The sequence below is a fragment of the Vanessa cardui genome, chromosome 19, assembly GCF_905220365.1.
Source record: "Vanessa cardui chromosome 19, ilVanCard2.1, whole genome shotgun sequence".
In the NCBI taxonomy this organism is placed as follows: Eukaryota; Metazoa; Arthropoda; class Insecta; order Lepidoptera; family Nymphalidae; genus Vanessa; species Vanessa cardui.
Window position 1 is genome coordinate 12,205,066 of NC_061141.1, and position 17,995 is coordinate 12,223,060.

Below are 17,995 nucleotides of genomic sequence, written 5' to 3' on the forward strand. Positions count from 1 at the left end.
CATATAAAAACTGTCACCGAAGCTGCTTTTATCTTTTATTCTGTATAACTTTTGGAGATACATAGGTGAATAAGTATAATAAACAATTATAAAAACTGTACCTACCTTTAAAAAAACAATGGTTATCTCCTGATCAAGTACATGCAATCAATTTTCGACTTTATTACCTTGGGCGTAGCGCTCTTTTTCTTAACCTCGGGGGTAGCGACCTCTTCCTCCGGTGGTTTCTCGTCGGAGCTGTCCTCTTTCATGACATCTTTTAGTTTGTCGAATTCCTCTTCAGGGTTACGAGCGTGTTCATCGAAATCACCGAATTTCTAATGACAATAAAATAATTTTGTAAACATTAATTTAAGCTAATATACCTATACTAAATTAACTTAATCTATATAAACGATTAACTAGTTTAAAATTTTATATGTCGATTTTGTTAATAAAAATATACTTTGAAAATCGAGTTTTATTATTTATTAATAAATAAAAAAAAAACATTTAATTTAACTTTCATCGTTATTTGTACAAGATTTCTATAACTGTGAATGTTACTGAACTCCAAAGATGGACCAATTTTAATGATTATTTTTGGTATTCAAGTAGTGTAGTGGGCGGTAGGTGGCGCTGCGGTCAGAAATTAATTTTTTTTTTTTTATTTCACCCGGAAGAAGAGGCAGTAGTGTATTTAATTTGGAACTCGAGTGTTGACAAAACTCTTGACCGACTAATGATTATTCTATTATTCACGATGCTAGTTATATTAAATAATTATTGGTGGTAGTACAAACATTTAAAAAACGCTTATAATTTTCATCAAATAATTAACAATGCATATGAGAAGGACATGTGTAGATACACAATAAATTTATGGAATGAACAAAATCACATTAGGTAACACAGGCTGTTTATTAATTATTTTAGTGATATCAACCGAAGATTTGGGAGAAATGAGTTGTTTCTATTATATTTCAATTTTGCCACTTAATTTCTTTATATACTTAATAACTATATCTTTATATACTTAATAACTTTATCTCAACTTTCTTTTTTTTTGTAAAGATTTCTGACCGACTAATAAAAAATTTTGTATATGCGTTTTCTGGGGTACAACAATGAAAATAGGCTAACCTAACCCATGCCCCCCTTAGACACGGTCGGAAACTAGTAAAGGCTAATTCGAACAATGCCATTACTGGGTAGTATTTAATTTATATGTTTCTATGCAAGCTGTTCAAACTCCCCACATGATCATGCAATGTTGCTGCTTTTCTAACTCTAAACCCATATTAGCAAGTGACATAAGATATTAACAGATTTTTAACTGGTATTCAAGACATTAACGGCCTAAACACTGAATTATCTTTTTCTGACTTACTTAGACTGACTTTTGGTATAATATCCTAGATACAATGCCATTAAATCAACATTCATACAATGTCCAGAAAAGCAAATAATTTAATACTGAGACTGTTTAATAACTGGAGGAATATATTAGATTGTACAAATCGGCAAGTGGTCCTATATATTTAAAGATCCGTTGTAATAAATATGAGTCGAGATGGCCCAGTGGGAGTCGAGATGGCCCAGTGGTTAGAACGCGTGCATCTTAACCGATGATTGCAGGTTCAAACCCAGGCAAGCACCGCTGATTCATGTGCTTAATTTGTCTTTATAATTCATCTCGTGCTCAGCGGTGAAGGAAAACATCGTGAGGAAACCTGCATGTGACAATTTTCTGAAACATTTTTAGAAATTCTGCCACATGTGTATTCCACCAACCCGCATTGGAACAGCGTGGTGGAATATGTTCCAAACCTTCTCCTCAAAGGGAGAGGAGGCCTTTAGCCCAGCAGTGGGAATTTACAGGCTGTTGTTGTTGTTGTATAAAAAATAGTCGCATCAGACACATTCTACAGTTCAACTACTATAGAAAGCATTTTTGTACTCGTATTTCGTACCATTAAAATCGCGTTCGTAAAAGTGCACTCTCTTTAAAAAATTAGCCCACACGAAAAATCAATTTATTTTAACGTGGTAATTTATCTAGCGTTCACTCTAAATATCGGTGAAAGAATCTCTAACAGCAGATAAGTAGCTTCGGAGATTATGTTCTTCGTCTAAACTTGCATACTATATTTTTTTCTTTTTACTTAGGATGAGGCTTTTATTTTAAAAAAGCACAATGAAATCGTTTTTTTTATTCTTATTTTAACTCAATAAGAAGTGTCGAAGTATTGTTTTCATTCATAATCGTTGTACAGTATATTATTGTTCGCTTTTTATTATTTAAAAAATGATTTATATATAGTTCCGGTATTCGTAGTATTTGTATTTTCATATACTTTATGACAATTTTCTAATGATGTACAAATGTCTTTTTGGTACTTTGGTTTCGTACATTACGGTTAAAATTGCTCGTCATTGGTTGAATAAAGTACATTAGACAGTAATTGTTAGTGTAAATAAATAAATCCATAAAAAATAAAGTTTAAGTTTAAATTTATGTAAAAGATTAAATAACAAAAAAGTATATTGCAAAAAAAACTGCTAATTACGAGTTTCAAAAGCCTACGAAATGGAAGGATTGTAAGTGTAACAATTTTTGCTTTTCAACATAATTACTGTGATGAAGTAGGTTCTTGGTCGTCTGATAATTCTATAACTGGTAACTGTTTTTTCAGTGCGGAAGTATAAAGTAGCTTGGGGATAAAACCGTAGCTTGGGGACTATAGGGTGGACGAACAAGGTTTTCGAACCCTTATTTGTTTAACTGTCGCAACTTTAATGTAGTTTCTCCATCGAGTTGTCTGGCAAAAGATACACAACTCTGGATATACATCTTCTATCAAAGACAAGTAACAAGTGCTATATAGGCGTACTCTTTGGTTGCACTTATTATTTTCCCGGTAAATTCTGACCTTAGCTTTTTAGGATGACGGTTTTATGACATTGAAGTTTTATTTTAGTGTTTTTTTTCGGTATGACTCGTGTCAAAACAAGATTATCAGGTAGGATCCTCTAGATTACCACGATTAAAACTAAGGAATGCTTAATATCATCTTTCAGTATTTTTTAAATGAGGCTTTGGTGATTAAAATACTTTCGGATCTTAGTTTAGAGTTGGGCCGATATGGTTAGAACGCGTGCATCATAACCGATGATTGCGGGTTCAAACCCAGGCAGGCACCACTGAATATTCGTGTGCATAATTTATGTTTATAACTCATCTCGTGTTCTGCGGTGAAGGAATACTTCGTGAGGAAATCTGCATGTGTCTAATTTCATTGAAATACTGCCACGTGTGTATTCCACCAACTCACATTGGAACAGCCTGGTGGAATATGTTGCAAGCCTTCTCCTCGAAGGGAGAAGAGGCCTTAAACCAGCAGTGGAAAATTTACAGGCTGTTGTTGTTTAGAGTTAAATATCAAAGTACTTTAAGGTAAAATGACTTTCCAGTGAGTTTTCTAGACAGTTTCCACCTCACTCATTACGATTTGAGAGATTTTTTTCCTGCTTCGTTACCGAACTATCAGAGCGCGACGTTCAAATTTTCTCTATATTATTGCAATTTTTTCCAGATTGACATGTTTGTAACTATGTTATACTGAGAACGTAATATATACATAAGTATAATGAATTTCCATTTATGTTCGTCCCTGCGGATAATCTCATCACCATCCAGCCTCCTTGTTTTCTCGGATATTTGGATACCCTCGTTTAATACAATTATAAGGTCTATGTAGCCATCTAATTATTATTTAAAAAAAGAACATTATCGCCGCGGCCTAAGGATCACTGTTTGTTTGGATGAAGATTTAACATAATCTAGTTTAACACAATCTACTTGGTGATAGATCTTTGTGAAAGCCTGTCCGGGTAGGTACCACCTATTGTAACATTATGGTACCACTTAACATCAGTACTAAGTACTGCCATTTGTTGTGAAGCGGTTGGAACCGCTTCTTTTTTTTTTTTTTTTATTATTCTTTATTGCACAGATCAATCATGTACAAAGGGCGGACTTAACGCTATTACAGCATTTTCTGCCAGCCAACCCAGAATAGTGCAGGAGAGAAGTCAGTAGGGTGTGCACAGAAGTTAAAGAAAAATTAAAAAATATATACATAGCGATAGACACCTATAAATATATATAATAATAATACAGTAAATTAATTAAATCAATGTTATACATAATATAATATAAAATACATAAATATACATATACATAATATACATAAATATGCACAAACATATACATATATAAGTACATAAATATTTAACATATATACATAAATATATATATATATATGAATCCAATTATGAGAATGGTATTGATAAAAAGACATCACGCAGTGTTGACAGACGACAGATAAAATTGTTTTACTTGGCGCTTGAAGGAATCGCGCGATGGAGCTCTACGAATAGAATCAGGCAAAGTGTTCCAAAGCCGGGCTGCAACTAGAGAGAAAGAGTTGGAAACAAAGCCAGATTTATGGGAAGGTATGAAAAGGGTAAGGAATTGAGAGGATCGTAAGGGCTTATTATGAGTAGAGGAAAGAAGAGAAAATTTAGAGGATAAGTAAGTGGGAGCATTAGGGTCGGTAAGAATGGAGTAGAGAAGACATAGAATCCGAGTATATCTACGTTCCCGTAAAGGAAGCCAGTGTAACTGTTTCCTAAAACGAGAAACGTGGTCGAATTTGCGTAAGCTAAAGATAAAGCGAATGCCAGTGTTAAGGAGACGATTAAGTTGTTGCAGGAGTTCTTCCGACAGATCTAGATAGCAGGAGTCACCGTAGTCAAGAATTGGAATCAAGAGGGTAGTAACAAGCTGGATTTTAGTTTCCATGGGCAAAAAATTTTTTAAACGCATCATGGAATGCATAGTGGCGTAAAACCTACGAGAAACTTCTTTAATATGTTCCCCCCAAGTGAGTTTACTGTCAATGATAATGCCGAGGTCTTTAACACTACTGCTGAACTCTATTGGTATATTATTATATCTTAGGCAGGGCAGAGTCAGAACATCTAGCTTAGCCAACTGTCTCCTGCTGCCTATAATGATGGCTTGACACTTGGATGGATTGACAGTGATACCATATTTAGCGGACCAAAGAGAAATGCGGTGGAGATTATCGTTTAGGGAGTTAATAGCCGCGGCAAGATCATTGACAGCAGAGTGTTCGTAGAGCTGCAAGTCATCGGCATACAGATGGTAGTGCGAAGTCAAAATTTTAGTGATGGCGTTTATAAAAACAGAAAATAACAGAGGAGATAATATGCCGCCTTGAGGAACACCGGCACTCACTTCGCACCAATCAGATTGTAGCTGACCAATGCGTGTGGATTGCCGGCGCCCTCGAAGATAAGAAGAAAACCATTCAACAGTAGAATCTGAAAAGTTAGCATGGGAAAGCAATGCAAGAAGGAGGTCATGGTCTACTGCATTGAAAGCATTGCTAAAGTCAATTAGCACGAGCACTGTGAGTTGCTGGTTTTCCATGGCAATACGAATATCGTCCGTGACTTTTAACAATGCTGTTGTTGTGCTGTGACCTGGGCGAAAGCCCGATTGGAGTGGATTGAATAAGTCGCATTTATGAAGGTAGCAAGAGATTTGTTGGTGTGCAATGGACTCCAGGATTTTGGATAAAAAGGGGAGGATTGTTATAGGACGAAAATGAGAAGGTAGCGAAGGATTTGATATTTTAGGGAGTGGGAGAACAAAAGCCTTGCGCCACATCTCAGGAAATGTACTCGTGGAAAAGGAGAAGTTTACGATGTGAGTTATGGAGGGAATTAGAAAATTGAGGATAAGGGTAATCATAATTCGACTTATTCCATCGCAACCAACCGCCTTAGATTTGATCGAAAGAATGGTTTTCTTAACATCATTCTCCGTAATAGGAGAAAAGTTGAAAGGTGGGGAAGTGATTCTAGGCAAGCCATGTATTTCAGAAAGCGTTGAAAGTTTAGTTTGCAAGTCGAGGACTGGAGGTGAAGAGAAGTGAAGATTAAGATTGTTTAAATCCAATTGAGATTGATCAGAGAAAGTTTGAGACTTGCCAATACCGAGGTTATTTAAAAATTTTAAAGCTTCCTCGGGAGAAGATTCACGTATTTTGTCAAAGATATATCGGCGTTTGAGCTTTCTACACAACTGGTTGCAGCGATTCCTTGCAGCTTTATAAGCTGACCAGTTGAGAGCAGAACGGTCCCTCTTATACTTACGGAAGGCTTTATCCCTCTTGACTCTCGCTTTTTTTAAATCGTCATTAAACCAAAGGTTTGAATTTTTTTTTATTTTAACAGGGCGTAGAGGCGAGTGTCGGTCGAATAATTGAATTAATTTAGAGCACAGAAAATGTAACTTCTCGTCAATTGACGACAACACCTCTATCTGCGTCCAAGGAATAAGAGTAGCATCTTCCAATAACCTATCGAGATCTAGGTAACGGTAGCTTCGCAGCAGCAGCATCTTGGGTTTGGGCTTAGGTGATCTGAATTTACGTCTCCACATTTTGTGTTCCATTGACGATGTAAATATTAGATATTTCGAACAGTAATAATGTCTATGAGCGGTGATGGCCGCTTACCGTCAGGTGGTCCATTTGCCAATCCTCCTACTTCAAAAAAAATCTATAATTCATATTTACCAAAAAAATTTTTTATCATGATGATTAAAATTTTGTTAACATTTTATATTTATATTAAACAAAATCAACATCGACATCTTGTAATATATGTATGTCTATATTATAAATGATAAAAGTTCCAAAAATATTGAAGCAAGACATGACAAACAAATGCTTCACTCATTTAAAACCCAGTTAAGCATGTTTTAGGCAATATCTTGTTATGTTAGTTTATATTTATTATATAGCATGTTAACCGGTCCTACAGTTAACAAATGACCCTTATGGCACTTGTGAATAGATCTCCAAATTCCTTGGCATCCTGGAAATGTCACAATAAACGCCGTATAAAAACTAACCTCAGGATTCTCAATATATTCCTCAATTTGAGCGACAGCTTCCTTAAATGCTGCTGTTTTGCAGGACTTGATTAACTGCTCCTTATGCTCCTGGTAGGGCTTAATATTATGCTCTTCAATCCAGGCACTGCGGACAAAAATTACATTTATTTCTTTTTCAATTCAACTTACCAACTGTAGAATAATTATCATGAATAGTTATTAGAAAGAGTCGGGTGTCATGGCATGAAATGGTAACAAAAGTGGTTTGAAGATATGCAATATGCTAAGTTTAAATAATTTCTGGTACTTTTTTTAATTATTGGGTAGAGCAGAAAATGGACCATCTAATTTTAAGTGGCTATCCCCACCATCCATAGGCATGGGCGATGTAAGAAACATTAATCAACCCTTACAACGCCAATTGCCAACCAACCTCGGAAACTAAAATGTTATGTTATGACCTTGTGTCTGTAGTTACACTAACTCGTGTATCCATCAACCCGAAACACAACATTACGAAGTATTGCTATTTGATGTAGAATATATGGAAGGTAGTACCTACCTACAGCTATTACTAAGTAACATAATTTGTCCCCTGAACTGTTAATTTTCACATAATATCAAGAAAAAGTGACTGCATTTTACACGATAAAAATTTTCCCTTTAAAAGACAACAACTTGACTGAACAAGTCACGCATTATAAGTTTGCCGGTCAGAAATATGTCACGAATAGCTTACTACATTTGTATTAGGGATATTGGAACGCATGGGGCGCGATCACAATTAAACAAACGGTTAATTAGGGAGAGCCTCGGTTCAGCCCGATATGGCCCTTTAGATTTCTAAGTGTTAAGTGCTAAGGAGTTCCATTGAGATAATGGCAGTATTGCTATAGAAATAACTTTTATATAACTATAGGTTATATATATTCAACAGGTTGTTACTGGATCTTGGCTATATGCAATACAAAACTGAATTAGCAACAGTCAAAGGTTTTCTGCTGCATCGTAATCTCAATAACATAATTTAGTCTGAAACATATTACTAGACTAGTATGGATAATTAATTTGAGTTATTGAGTACAATAATTTATAATATTTAAACGTATCACCTGAACTTTATAAAAACATTTTCTTTCATCCTCATAAAAACTATGTATATTTATATAAAGGGACAGTGGTTGCCTGAGTATTGTCTGATAGTAATTAGCATCAGATAAGACATAATGACAGACAACAATGTTTTTTTCTAATCTCCCTTGTAAACTTATTCCAATACAAGGCAACGATTTGCCAACTTATGACAAATGATCATTTTTACCAATAGACAAACATAAAATAAACCGTTTCTTAGAGGCAATCCAATCTAACGAAGTTACATTTCGTGAACCTGTAATTAGTGACGCGTGAGGGCGAAGCCTGCATGCATATAACACAGATATCTTGAAAATAACTGTTTAATATAAATATAAAATATTTTTTACAAAGCCTAATTATTTTGAATTAGGCTTCGTAGCCAATCCAAGAAAAATGTTTTCGGAAGTTTTAAATTAGTGACGTAGAATGACTTTTACGGGTTGCAGTAACTGATGTGCATTAACGATACGTTGAATATAAGAATCGGATGTAAAATAATAAATCTGGCATCATATAGACACTGAAATAAATGCTACTTGTCAATGCACAAGTGAGCAATACATTGCATTATGCTCAGTAACTCTATAGGATATGGACGGTACTGGAGAAATCATACCATTTTTTAATGACCAGCAATCTTGAATGCGTATTATGAAACAGGAGACATACATAAAATATCTCTTAAACGTATAAATAATACATTAACAAGCGGCTATGACTATCTCATGCTATCTCGCTCGTACATTACTTGCATCTCATACTCTTAACGGTTGGAAACAGTTTACAAATGTTAAACAGTTTCAATTTGAGTTTTAGTCCCAATATATTCACATTTTTTTTATTATTATATACTAATTTAACTCCAAAATAAATTGACAACAAAAATCAAATATTCAGCCAATTATCCCAGTATAGTACTATGTGTGTGTGTATGTTTGCCGTCTACATCAAACGCACGGTGCACTTTATATATAACATTTGAAGTTTATCTTTGCTCGTAATCAATATTAATCTTATACATATTAGGGCATAAGGTTTATTTTACAATACAAAATTTTACAGATGACAATAAAGTATAGGTATACTTACTTATTTGAATAATTTATATTATAGTTGATATGTTTATCAAATGCAATAGTACTTACATTACAAAAAAAAATATTTATGCCTTTAAAAATATCAAATCATTACAATTTCATTATTATCTCGTACAGATCACATAGAGCAAAGATCATTATAGGCTGCCATGGTTACCTAAAATGATCTTTACTCCACTATCTAAACACATTTACTTAGTGGCAGGGCTTCCTGTAAGTCCTGGTTTGCCACCGCCAAATAGCAATACTTAGTTTTGTTGAGTGCCAGTTTGAAGGTGAGTAAGCCAGTCTACAGCACAAGAGTCGTAAAATTAGTTCCTAAAGTTGATCACGTTACGTGATTGACGTATTTGCGATGTAAGAAATGTTAGAATTTTTCTTAGAGCGGCGACGTCTATAGATGATGGTGACCACTTGTTATCATTGCCTATCAAATTAATGTAAAAAAAAATATATTTTTTTTTTTTTTGTTGTCTGTACTTTCAGGATTTCATACAATTGGCTCTTAAAAATTTGCGATGAGAAAATGCTGCCTCTATTAATGCTATATTTCCATGGTATATATATTTATAATTGTGTTTACATGTTTTCTAAAAAACGTTAATTATCGTTTATTACCTTATATTTAAACTTATTACCATCATAAGAATTAAGAATATTAAAAGACTTATTGAACTGATCTACAATACTAAAATTAAGTATAACTATATTTGAAATCCAGACCGTTTAATAGAAAAACGTGTATATAGTTTGTTGTTCAACAAAATTGCTCGTTTCTAAAATTCCTGTCAAATAAATTTAACATCGGCAGCACCTATCCTATGCACAGATTCAGCTGTAACTTCCATAACTATGGATGGTAGGATAACTACAATTTTTTTTTTTGTTTATATAATAACATAATAACTCGTATGATGTGATAATTATAAAATCATTCACATTTAATAAGAAAATAACATTAGCATCTGACGAAACAGATTACAGAAAATGTTGAATATTATTTAGGAAAAAAACACAAGTTTAACTACAACACTACAGGCATTTTTCAAACTTACTACTAATTAACTAGTAATAGAACTAACTTAGTAAACACCTTAATGCAGCATACCTGCATACCAGCATTGTGTCTCATATTCTACTATAAAACAGTAATAGTTAATATTAATGAATGCCAATTTGATAGGTCAGTGAGCCAGTGTAACTATAGGCATAAGGAATGAAAGACTTGGTTCCTAACATTGAAGGCTAGTTAATAATAATAATAGTTAAAGTTTTTTTATCAATTCTTATTCCATTTACCATCAAGTGACAGTCAGCCTATCCGCTATAAATAAATTAATCAAGAAAATTCCAATAAACATACTTTTTATGAATACATTAAATTTCTTACTTTTAGGTAAAACCTAATTAACACTAGTATTATATTGAGTAGTTCTTGGACTTTTTTTTCCAATTGTATTATCATCTTTATTGGTTTTTCTTTTTAAATTTTACTGATTCAAATATACACAAGAAAATCACATCCTAATTCATATTTTTTGATGGCTTAGTCTTACATATTATCTTAAAACAAATCATGTGTATAGATATTTATTTTAAATGAAAAGACTTATTTCAACAAATTAACTAATAATATAAGTAGTATTCTTATAAAGAATAAAATTCCAAGTATTTTTTTCATATCATAGGGATGTTTTATATGGGTCATATTGTTTACGAAGTATTTGTTAAAGTTATAAAATAAGTTTTTAAATAAATAACTAAACAAATAGAGAATAGTTTTCATATTTCAATATACTACAATATTATATTACAGTATTTCTGAAAGAAGACAAGTTATGTCATATGTTTATTAAATGTTTTATAATACTTATTCTTTAAAAAAATAATTTACAACTAATATTTTGATAAAAAAATTATACCATGGTTTTTAAATAAGTTACTATTAAAATAGTTTAATATAAAAAAATATATAAAATACTTACTAATTATTAGTTCCAAAAAAGTAAATGCATTGTACATTCATTGCCTTCTTTGGAGGTTTCAGCTCCGGAGTAGGGATGGCAACCTGAAAAATGAACATGAAATTTGTTAGGTATAGCTCAATTACTTACCAAAATATAGGGCAATGTTTTGTCCTTCTTTCTCATGCACTTGTTTAAGTTTGATAGAATGTGATGTTTAATATGAATTCATTATCGGTTGTTTACAAGCAGAGTATCTATTTTGTATCTTTTAAAGTCTTGTATCAACTTGGCGGCAGCATGATATACCGTAATTAGTAGAATACACGATGTGTACAATACATAAGCGTCTACATTCGCTCTTACAAAAAATTCCCGCTCATTAATTCTATACGAATACTACTTTGAAATTCATCATAGAAAAAGTCAGTTGTAGATATGTTTACATTTCGCTAATATATTCCTATGATTTTGTCGATAAAAGTTAGCATTTTTACATCAAAATAGCGTTTTAAAGAGACTCACCCGGCCGGGCCAAGGGCTGAACCCCTTCATTTTAGCCCTGTAACAAATAAAATTTTGGAGCTTAGTAACACTACAAAAATGTTACTTAAGTTTTCACTATTTAAATGTAAGTTTTAACTACATACCAAACTAAATCACCAAGTTTATATGCAACAGACATGATGTACGTCCTCTCTTTACAAATTTCCACGACGAACTAAATCAAAAATAATCTAGATCAACATAAACTTTTCCGCGTTGCATTTATTGTTTATGGTTTATACAAAGATGAGGTAAAAAAAAGAGTTATAAGAACCACAACTGAAAAATACTTGTTTTTATTTTTATTTATTCTGGCTCATTGATCGATAGTTAGATATTTAATATTAAAACCAAATAAATTTGTCGAAGTTTTTTAATTATCTATCACATTATTTTTAATCTGGATATAAAAGAAAATGCTGCCATGCTGACTGATTTCCCTTTTAAATTACAAACTCATTAATAGTTAAGTATAAATACTTTTAAATATATGAATGCGATAAATAGGAAAGCATAAATAGTTTAAAATAATTTATTTATTTATAATGTATATTACATTAACAAATAACAATTTGTTTATAAATAGTTTAAAGTAATCTTTCTCTTTTTTAATTTAATTCTCTTTTTTAAAAAAAAAAATGTTTTTGTTGACAGGTGTAAAATTAAAATTCTTTGCGAAAGAAGTAACTAGTAAAATTTATATCATTATATGAAGCTGTAATAATCAATACAGCTAGAAAAATAATCGGAAATTCTCACTTGGGGTATTTTTGATGTGCAACCATATGCTTATGCAATAATTCTTAATTACTTTTTTCATTGAAGTGAATTACAAATTTATGATTACTTTAAATACGAGTAAAATAACATTTCCTTTATTAAATGTCTTAAAAATGTAATCTGTGGGTAACTAGATTGACATTACAGAGTAAATAAGCACTAGATTCAATTTCGATTGACATATCTAATTTATATTTGTTTTTGAAAACAGTAATGTTTTTAACAGATTTTTAAAATGAAAGTAGATTAATAGGGTGATAAAATAAAAGAAAATGTCTAAACGATTTATATATCCGCAACAATATGGAGAAAGAAAAAAAGCTAAACTTGATATTTCCGTATCCGATCATAATTTTCCATTGAGTCAAAACGCTGGTCCCAGCAAAGGTTTGAATTTACATGTTTATTTTGTTATATTTTTTCTCAAATATAACACTTTTGGATTTTCAGACAAGTAAATAATTTTGTTTACTCTTTCATTTAGATATTGAACAAACAGACACTTGGGGAGATGACAATGATGACGAAATACTTCTATTGGCCAGCCAAGCTTGCGAAGAAGCTTTTACAGAACATAATAACAGTACATTACCTGATTATAGCATGTGCATGCAACCTTCGACAACAAGCACTCAAATTAGCAAATCCATTCCAAGTACCTCTAAGTCTAGTTTTACTTTTAAGAAACCTGTTAGTTCAATAAATGCAGTGTCAACAAAAATGAGAGATAGCTTCAAAACAATATCCTCACCACTACCTGGCATGTTTAAAGATTGCAAAAGAGATGGTGTTAATGTTAGTGAGGATATAATAATTAATGACAACATATATAAAGGCCAAGACTCGGATCAAGTTTATCGTCAGTTACTGCAAATACAAGAGGAGAATGCGAAATTGAAGTCAGAAAATGGTAAATTATTAGAAAAATGTTTTACAAAAGAAGGTGAGGCATCAATACTACGGACTCAGCTGAAGACTTGCCAAATAGCTGTTGATAATATGAGGTTAGAGAAAACAAAAGCCCAGGAAAAGGCTCAAATAGAATGGTCGGAGAAGTTAACTGCTGTGAACAACCAATTGCATGATTTACGCAATCAATTAGATTTTAAGGTACAATAAAATATACACTACCTATCTAAATTTATTAAAATAACTTACCAAAAAGACCAATTTTCAATGTTTTACAGAACTTGGAAATAATTAGTATCAAAGAGAAATGCAAGATGATGGAATCAAACAAAGTAAAGCTAACACAAGTAACAGTAGCTGGTAATGACATATCTGCAAGGTAAATATTTTGAAAAATGTTTTTAAAAGAAATAAATAAATTTTACTGAAAATTCAATTTTAAATTACAGTCAAAGGCACAACAATAGTGTGTATGGTAAAAAAGAAGCTCCAAGTTTTACAAGGAAGGTTAAAACCTTATCAAATAGTGTTCAGACTGAGGACAAGTCTCATTTTTTGAAGCTCAATGTAATATTAAGAGAGGGTAATATAACAATATGCATATTTTTAAGCCTATTGTAGCATATAATATGTTATAACTTTTATAAAAGCAAAACAAAAAAATACAGTTCTTTATTTAGATCTTTCTACTCATTATTACATACTACATATCCTTGAGCAACTTTAATGTGGACATTGTGGTAGATAATATACAAATATGAATAAATGAATAAACAAAATGTCACTATGCTATTTTGCTGTGTATATAATTTTCTGTCCAATTATTGTTTTAGAAAAAATGTGTTGTCATGTGTTTTAATAAAACAGATATTTAAATCTTTTTACATTTCAGAACATTCAAAACTACCACAAATTTTACCTTTCATCTTAGAACCAACAAAAGATCAATATTCAATTCTTGACTACAATGAAAAGCTTCGACAGCCAACAGATGTACAGAACAAATGTAGAATATTTAGCACATTCGACAGATTACCAAGTACACCATGCATTGGGAAAGAGATTGGAAAATGTGATACCAATTTGAGCAGTATTTATGAAGGGCTCAGTCATTTAGCAGCAAATAAACATGGCACCATTGACATATGTTTAAATGTATGTAATTTTTCTGTATAAATCTAAAGTTAATAGCTGCTTGAGGATGTAAGAAATTGTATTTAAATATGATAATTACCTACAAAGAAATGTAGCTGCCCATTATTCTATGGTAAAGACATTATGATAATTTAAGCTCTAAAATACCTTACAACTTTACATCACAATTTTATTCAAGTAGTTAAAAGTGCATTATAATGATTATGGTACGTCTTTGCCTTTTCAGATTGTGAACGTAACCCGAAACTTGATTAAAAATGTTCAGGAAGAACTTGAGATGATTTCCCGGAGGATGACGACAGCCTTCCAAAAGGAAATGGACGAGAGATATATCGATGCTACATTTAAGTTGTTGGTCATTGACAAAAAAGATTTGTTAAGTGGAAGGTAATTTTTTAGATTTCTAATGCATATGATACATTTACCTTTTGTTATTAAAATAGGAGATGTATTTATGTGTCTGTTATTTTAATTTCTAGTAAGCGTAAACAAAGTAACAAGTAAGTAATTCCAGGTTTCAACTTCCTTAATTATTCATTTTAATTAATATATGGCAAGAATATAAAAAAAGCCATTTCATTCCAGGAAAATATAGCCTCTTTAATTGTACAAGGGGAAAAGATAAACATACTTAGGATTTACTAATTTATTGCAATTTAATTCATATTGTATACCAGAGGTTCCCAACTTTATTTCTCATAGACACCTTTCAAAATTTAGCTGGTTCTCTGGGAACTAAGAATATATACCATAATTATATTAATCAGAATATACTATAACATTTAATCATTGTCAAAGTAGTTTGTTTATTAAATCTCTTTAGGTGATTTTAGTATTCAATCTTAATATAGAGTTTTGAAATAAATCATAAATAAGTATAAATTTTTCTTTTATTACATACAGGGCTTTGTATAAAGAGGAACAAGGTATATTAGCAAGAAGAATGATATGTGTATTATATTATCTTCTGGAGGATACTGGAAATAAGGAACTACTGAATAAAATATTGGAGCAAGATAAGGAAAATGATTCAAATGGGCATTTACCTTCCTTTATTAATGATATAAGCAGGATATGTTCTTTATTGGATAATACAGTGAGTTTAATTTTTTTTTATGGATATTCTGGTACCTATTGTATACGATATTATATCATTAAAGATGTAAAATATACATATGCTAAATTAGATATAAATGTGTTTACCTATTAATAATTGGAAAATGTTATTCACCTATCTTCATTGAAATGTATTAATTTCCAGACATGCGCCTTATTGTACAGTGGTTTGTTATTATCAATAACATTATTTTTACAAGCCTTTACAACCAATCACGATAGAATGAAACAAATATTACATATATGCAAGTCTATCATAGCTTCTCGACCTATGCCGTTTGTCACAAGTGAGATACTAAAATTACTCGGGAAATTAGCATGTGAAGAGAATTTATTGTTACAAATGTGTTGCAAAGGTTCAAATGGAAATTTAAAACTGGATTATGATCAAGGTGTCTTGTTGTATAAGAAAGGTATAATCTATGCTAAAATTATTGCTTTATTTTATAAATTCTTAATGAATTTATTTTATATTGTATATTTTTATCCCTTTTCTAATACTAATAAATAAAAACATTTATTAATTTTCATGTTTATGTCATTTAAATATGGTTAAAATAAATTTTTCAGACTCATGTGCATTGCAAATTCTTCTTAAACAGACGGAAGTATCTCTAAAATGTATAGAGAAGTATCATGCAGTGGTACAAACATTAGAGATTACGAGAAGTCTACTTAGATTATATTGTATTCTAAATAGTCAATCTGATGTCCAATTAGAACAACATAGGTAAGGCATATTGGTTGAATATGAATATGATGGTTAGGTGTTGAAAGAAATGTACAATCTTGTTACTAAAATTTAAGGTCACCTGTAAACAAATTATTTTTTATTCTAAATTAAGTCTTATAAACTTTGATCAAGTAGAAAAGTAATTCGCATTTATTATATAAAAGCCACATTTCTATTTGTATGATGGTGCTCATACACTAGTGGGTTTGTTCAGTAGTGAAAAATATGGAAAATATTTAAAAAATAAAAGTGACTAATATATACTATTAGGCTCTGAATTCCAATAACACATATACTCAAAGATCTAAATATAAAACAAATAAAACTTTGATGTCTTTCATTTTCAGATGTGATTGTCAGACTGTCTTCATGCAGGTTATTGTTTTCGCCCTAAGGATTTGTGCCGGTTACTTAAATGTTGACAAGTGCACAAAATTAGGTACTCCATGTTTTTATAAAAAATATGATATTATTTACGAAACATAAAGGGCGTTGCCATTTTAATGCAGTATTTTTTTACTAATTTTATTGAAACAGTGACATAAAAGGATAATTCGATTAACTTTTACAATTATAATTAATAACTTGATGAAAGCCTCAAAACCAAAATTGATAATTGTCCATCATTATTTATTCCAGATAGCTCACAGCACCAAATTGAGAACGACATAATGTCGGTGTGTCGAAGCGGACTGCAGCTATTGCAGCGTAGTGGATCGCTGTCAGCTGCCGAGGGACCACTGCTGGCACTGTGTAACCGACTTACCACCGCACTCGACACTACCGACACCTGTCAGCGTGACCGTGACTTCTGTGAGTCATTTTAACCGAGTTATAGTAGTAAGAGTCGAGATGGCCCAGTGTTTGGAACGGGTGCATCTTAACCGATGATTGTGGGTTCAAACCCCGGCAAGCACCGCTGATTCATGTGCTTAATTTGTCTTTATAATTCATCTCGTACTCAGCGGTGAAGGAAAACATCATGAGGAAACCTGCATGTGACAAATTTCATAGAAATTCTGTCACATGTGTATTCCACCAAACCGCATTGGAACAGCGTGGTGGAATATGTTCCAAACCTTCTCCTCAAAGGGAGAGGAGGCCTTTAGCCCAGCAGTGGGAATTTACAGGCTGTTGTTGTTGTTGTTGTTGTTGTATAGTAGTAAAAACAATTATGCCATGTTTGATAATGACCAAGGAACTTACACAATTTCCATAAAAAAGTTGCACTTTGAAAGAGGTAGTTCAAATGTTTCTTTTTTTTTGTAATTATAGTATAATTTTTTTAAAATAATAATTTTAAAATTGTAGGTAATATGTTATCAGAGATAACAAGCACATTCCAAACCTACTCCGAGGAGCTACCGCCCAGTTACCAGACAAAGGCTTGGCTTAAGAGCTTTCAGACTTTTTCAATTGCAGACTGATGTGTAAATTATTTTTACAATTATTGTACATAATATAAATTATTATCTAACATTAATTTTGTTTTAATTAGCCAAATATATATACATTTCTCTTGGACCAGATAATGTACATGTAGAGCTCATTCAAGTTACTTTATGTATTTATAAATAAACAATTA

At 31.8% G+C, this 17,995-nt stretch overlaps 2 protein-coding genes across 4 annotated transcripts in view; one reads left to right on the forward strand and one right to left on the reverse strand.

Annotated features, from left to right (window-relative positions):
- Positions 1 to 11,923, reverse strand: part of LOC124538003 (putative oxidoreductase GLYR1 homolog) — a 64,147-nt gene extending 52,224 nt beyond the window's left edge. For 2 of the 3 annotated variants that reach the window (XM_047115006.1, XM_047115005.1), the window contains exons 1-5: positions 11,822 to 11,923; positions 11,697 to 11,733; positions 11,193 to 11,275; positions 6,992 to 7,118; positions 168 to 317 (exon numbers count right to left, since the gene is read on the reverse strand). In XM_047115006.1, the coding sequence (XP_046970962.1) occupies positions 168 to 317; positions 6,992 to 7,118; positions 11,193 to 11,275; positions 11,697 to 11,733; positions 11,822 to 11,856 (432 nt within the window). In that variant the 5' untranslated portion in view covers positions 11,857 to 11,923. The remainder of the gene's footprint in view (positions 1 to 167; positions 318 to 6,991; positions 7,119 to 11,192; positions 11,276 to 11,696; positions 11,734 to 11,821) is intronic. The other variant, XM_047115007.1, reaches the window with a different exon arrangement.
- Positions 11,924 to 12,649: 726 nt separating this feature from the next.
- LOC124537842 lies at positions 12,650 to 17,889 on the forward strand. Its single transcript, XM_047114785.1, has 12 exons — positions 12,650 to 12,884; positions 12,982 to 13,607; positions 13,685 to 13,785; positions 13,856 to 13,989; positions 14,299 to 14,561; positions 14,788 to 14,948; positions 15,465 to 15,657; positions 15,823 to 16,090; positions 16,248 to 16,407; positions 16,758 to 16,849; positions 17,050 to 17,223; positions 17,722 to 17,889. Exons 1-12 carry the CDS (start codon positions 12,770 to 12,772, stop codon positions 17,835 to 17,837), a joined length of 2,403 nt encoding a protein of 800 aa, XP_046970741.1. The 5' UTR covers positions 12,650 to 12,769; the 3' UTR covers positions 17,838 to 17,889.
- The last annotated feature ends 106 nt before the right edge of the window (positions 17,890 to 17,995 follow it).

Excerpts from the sequence above, each read along its gene's own strand:
- LOC124537842 (XM_047114785.1), top strand. The coding sequence starts at position 12,770 with ATGTCTAAACGATTTATATATCCGCAACAATATGGAGAAAGAAAAAAA. Across the intron at positions 12,885-12,981 it reads AAACGCTGGTCCCAGCAAAG|ATATTGAACAAACAGACACT; the intron begins GTTTGAATTTAC and ends TCTTTCATTTAG. Across the intron at positions 17,224-17,721 it reads TCAGCGTGACCGTGACTTCT|GTAATATGTTATCAGAGATA; the intron begins GTGAGTCATTTT and ends TTAAAATTGTAG.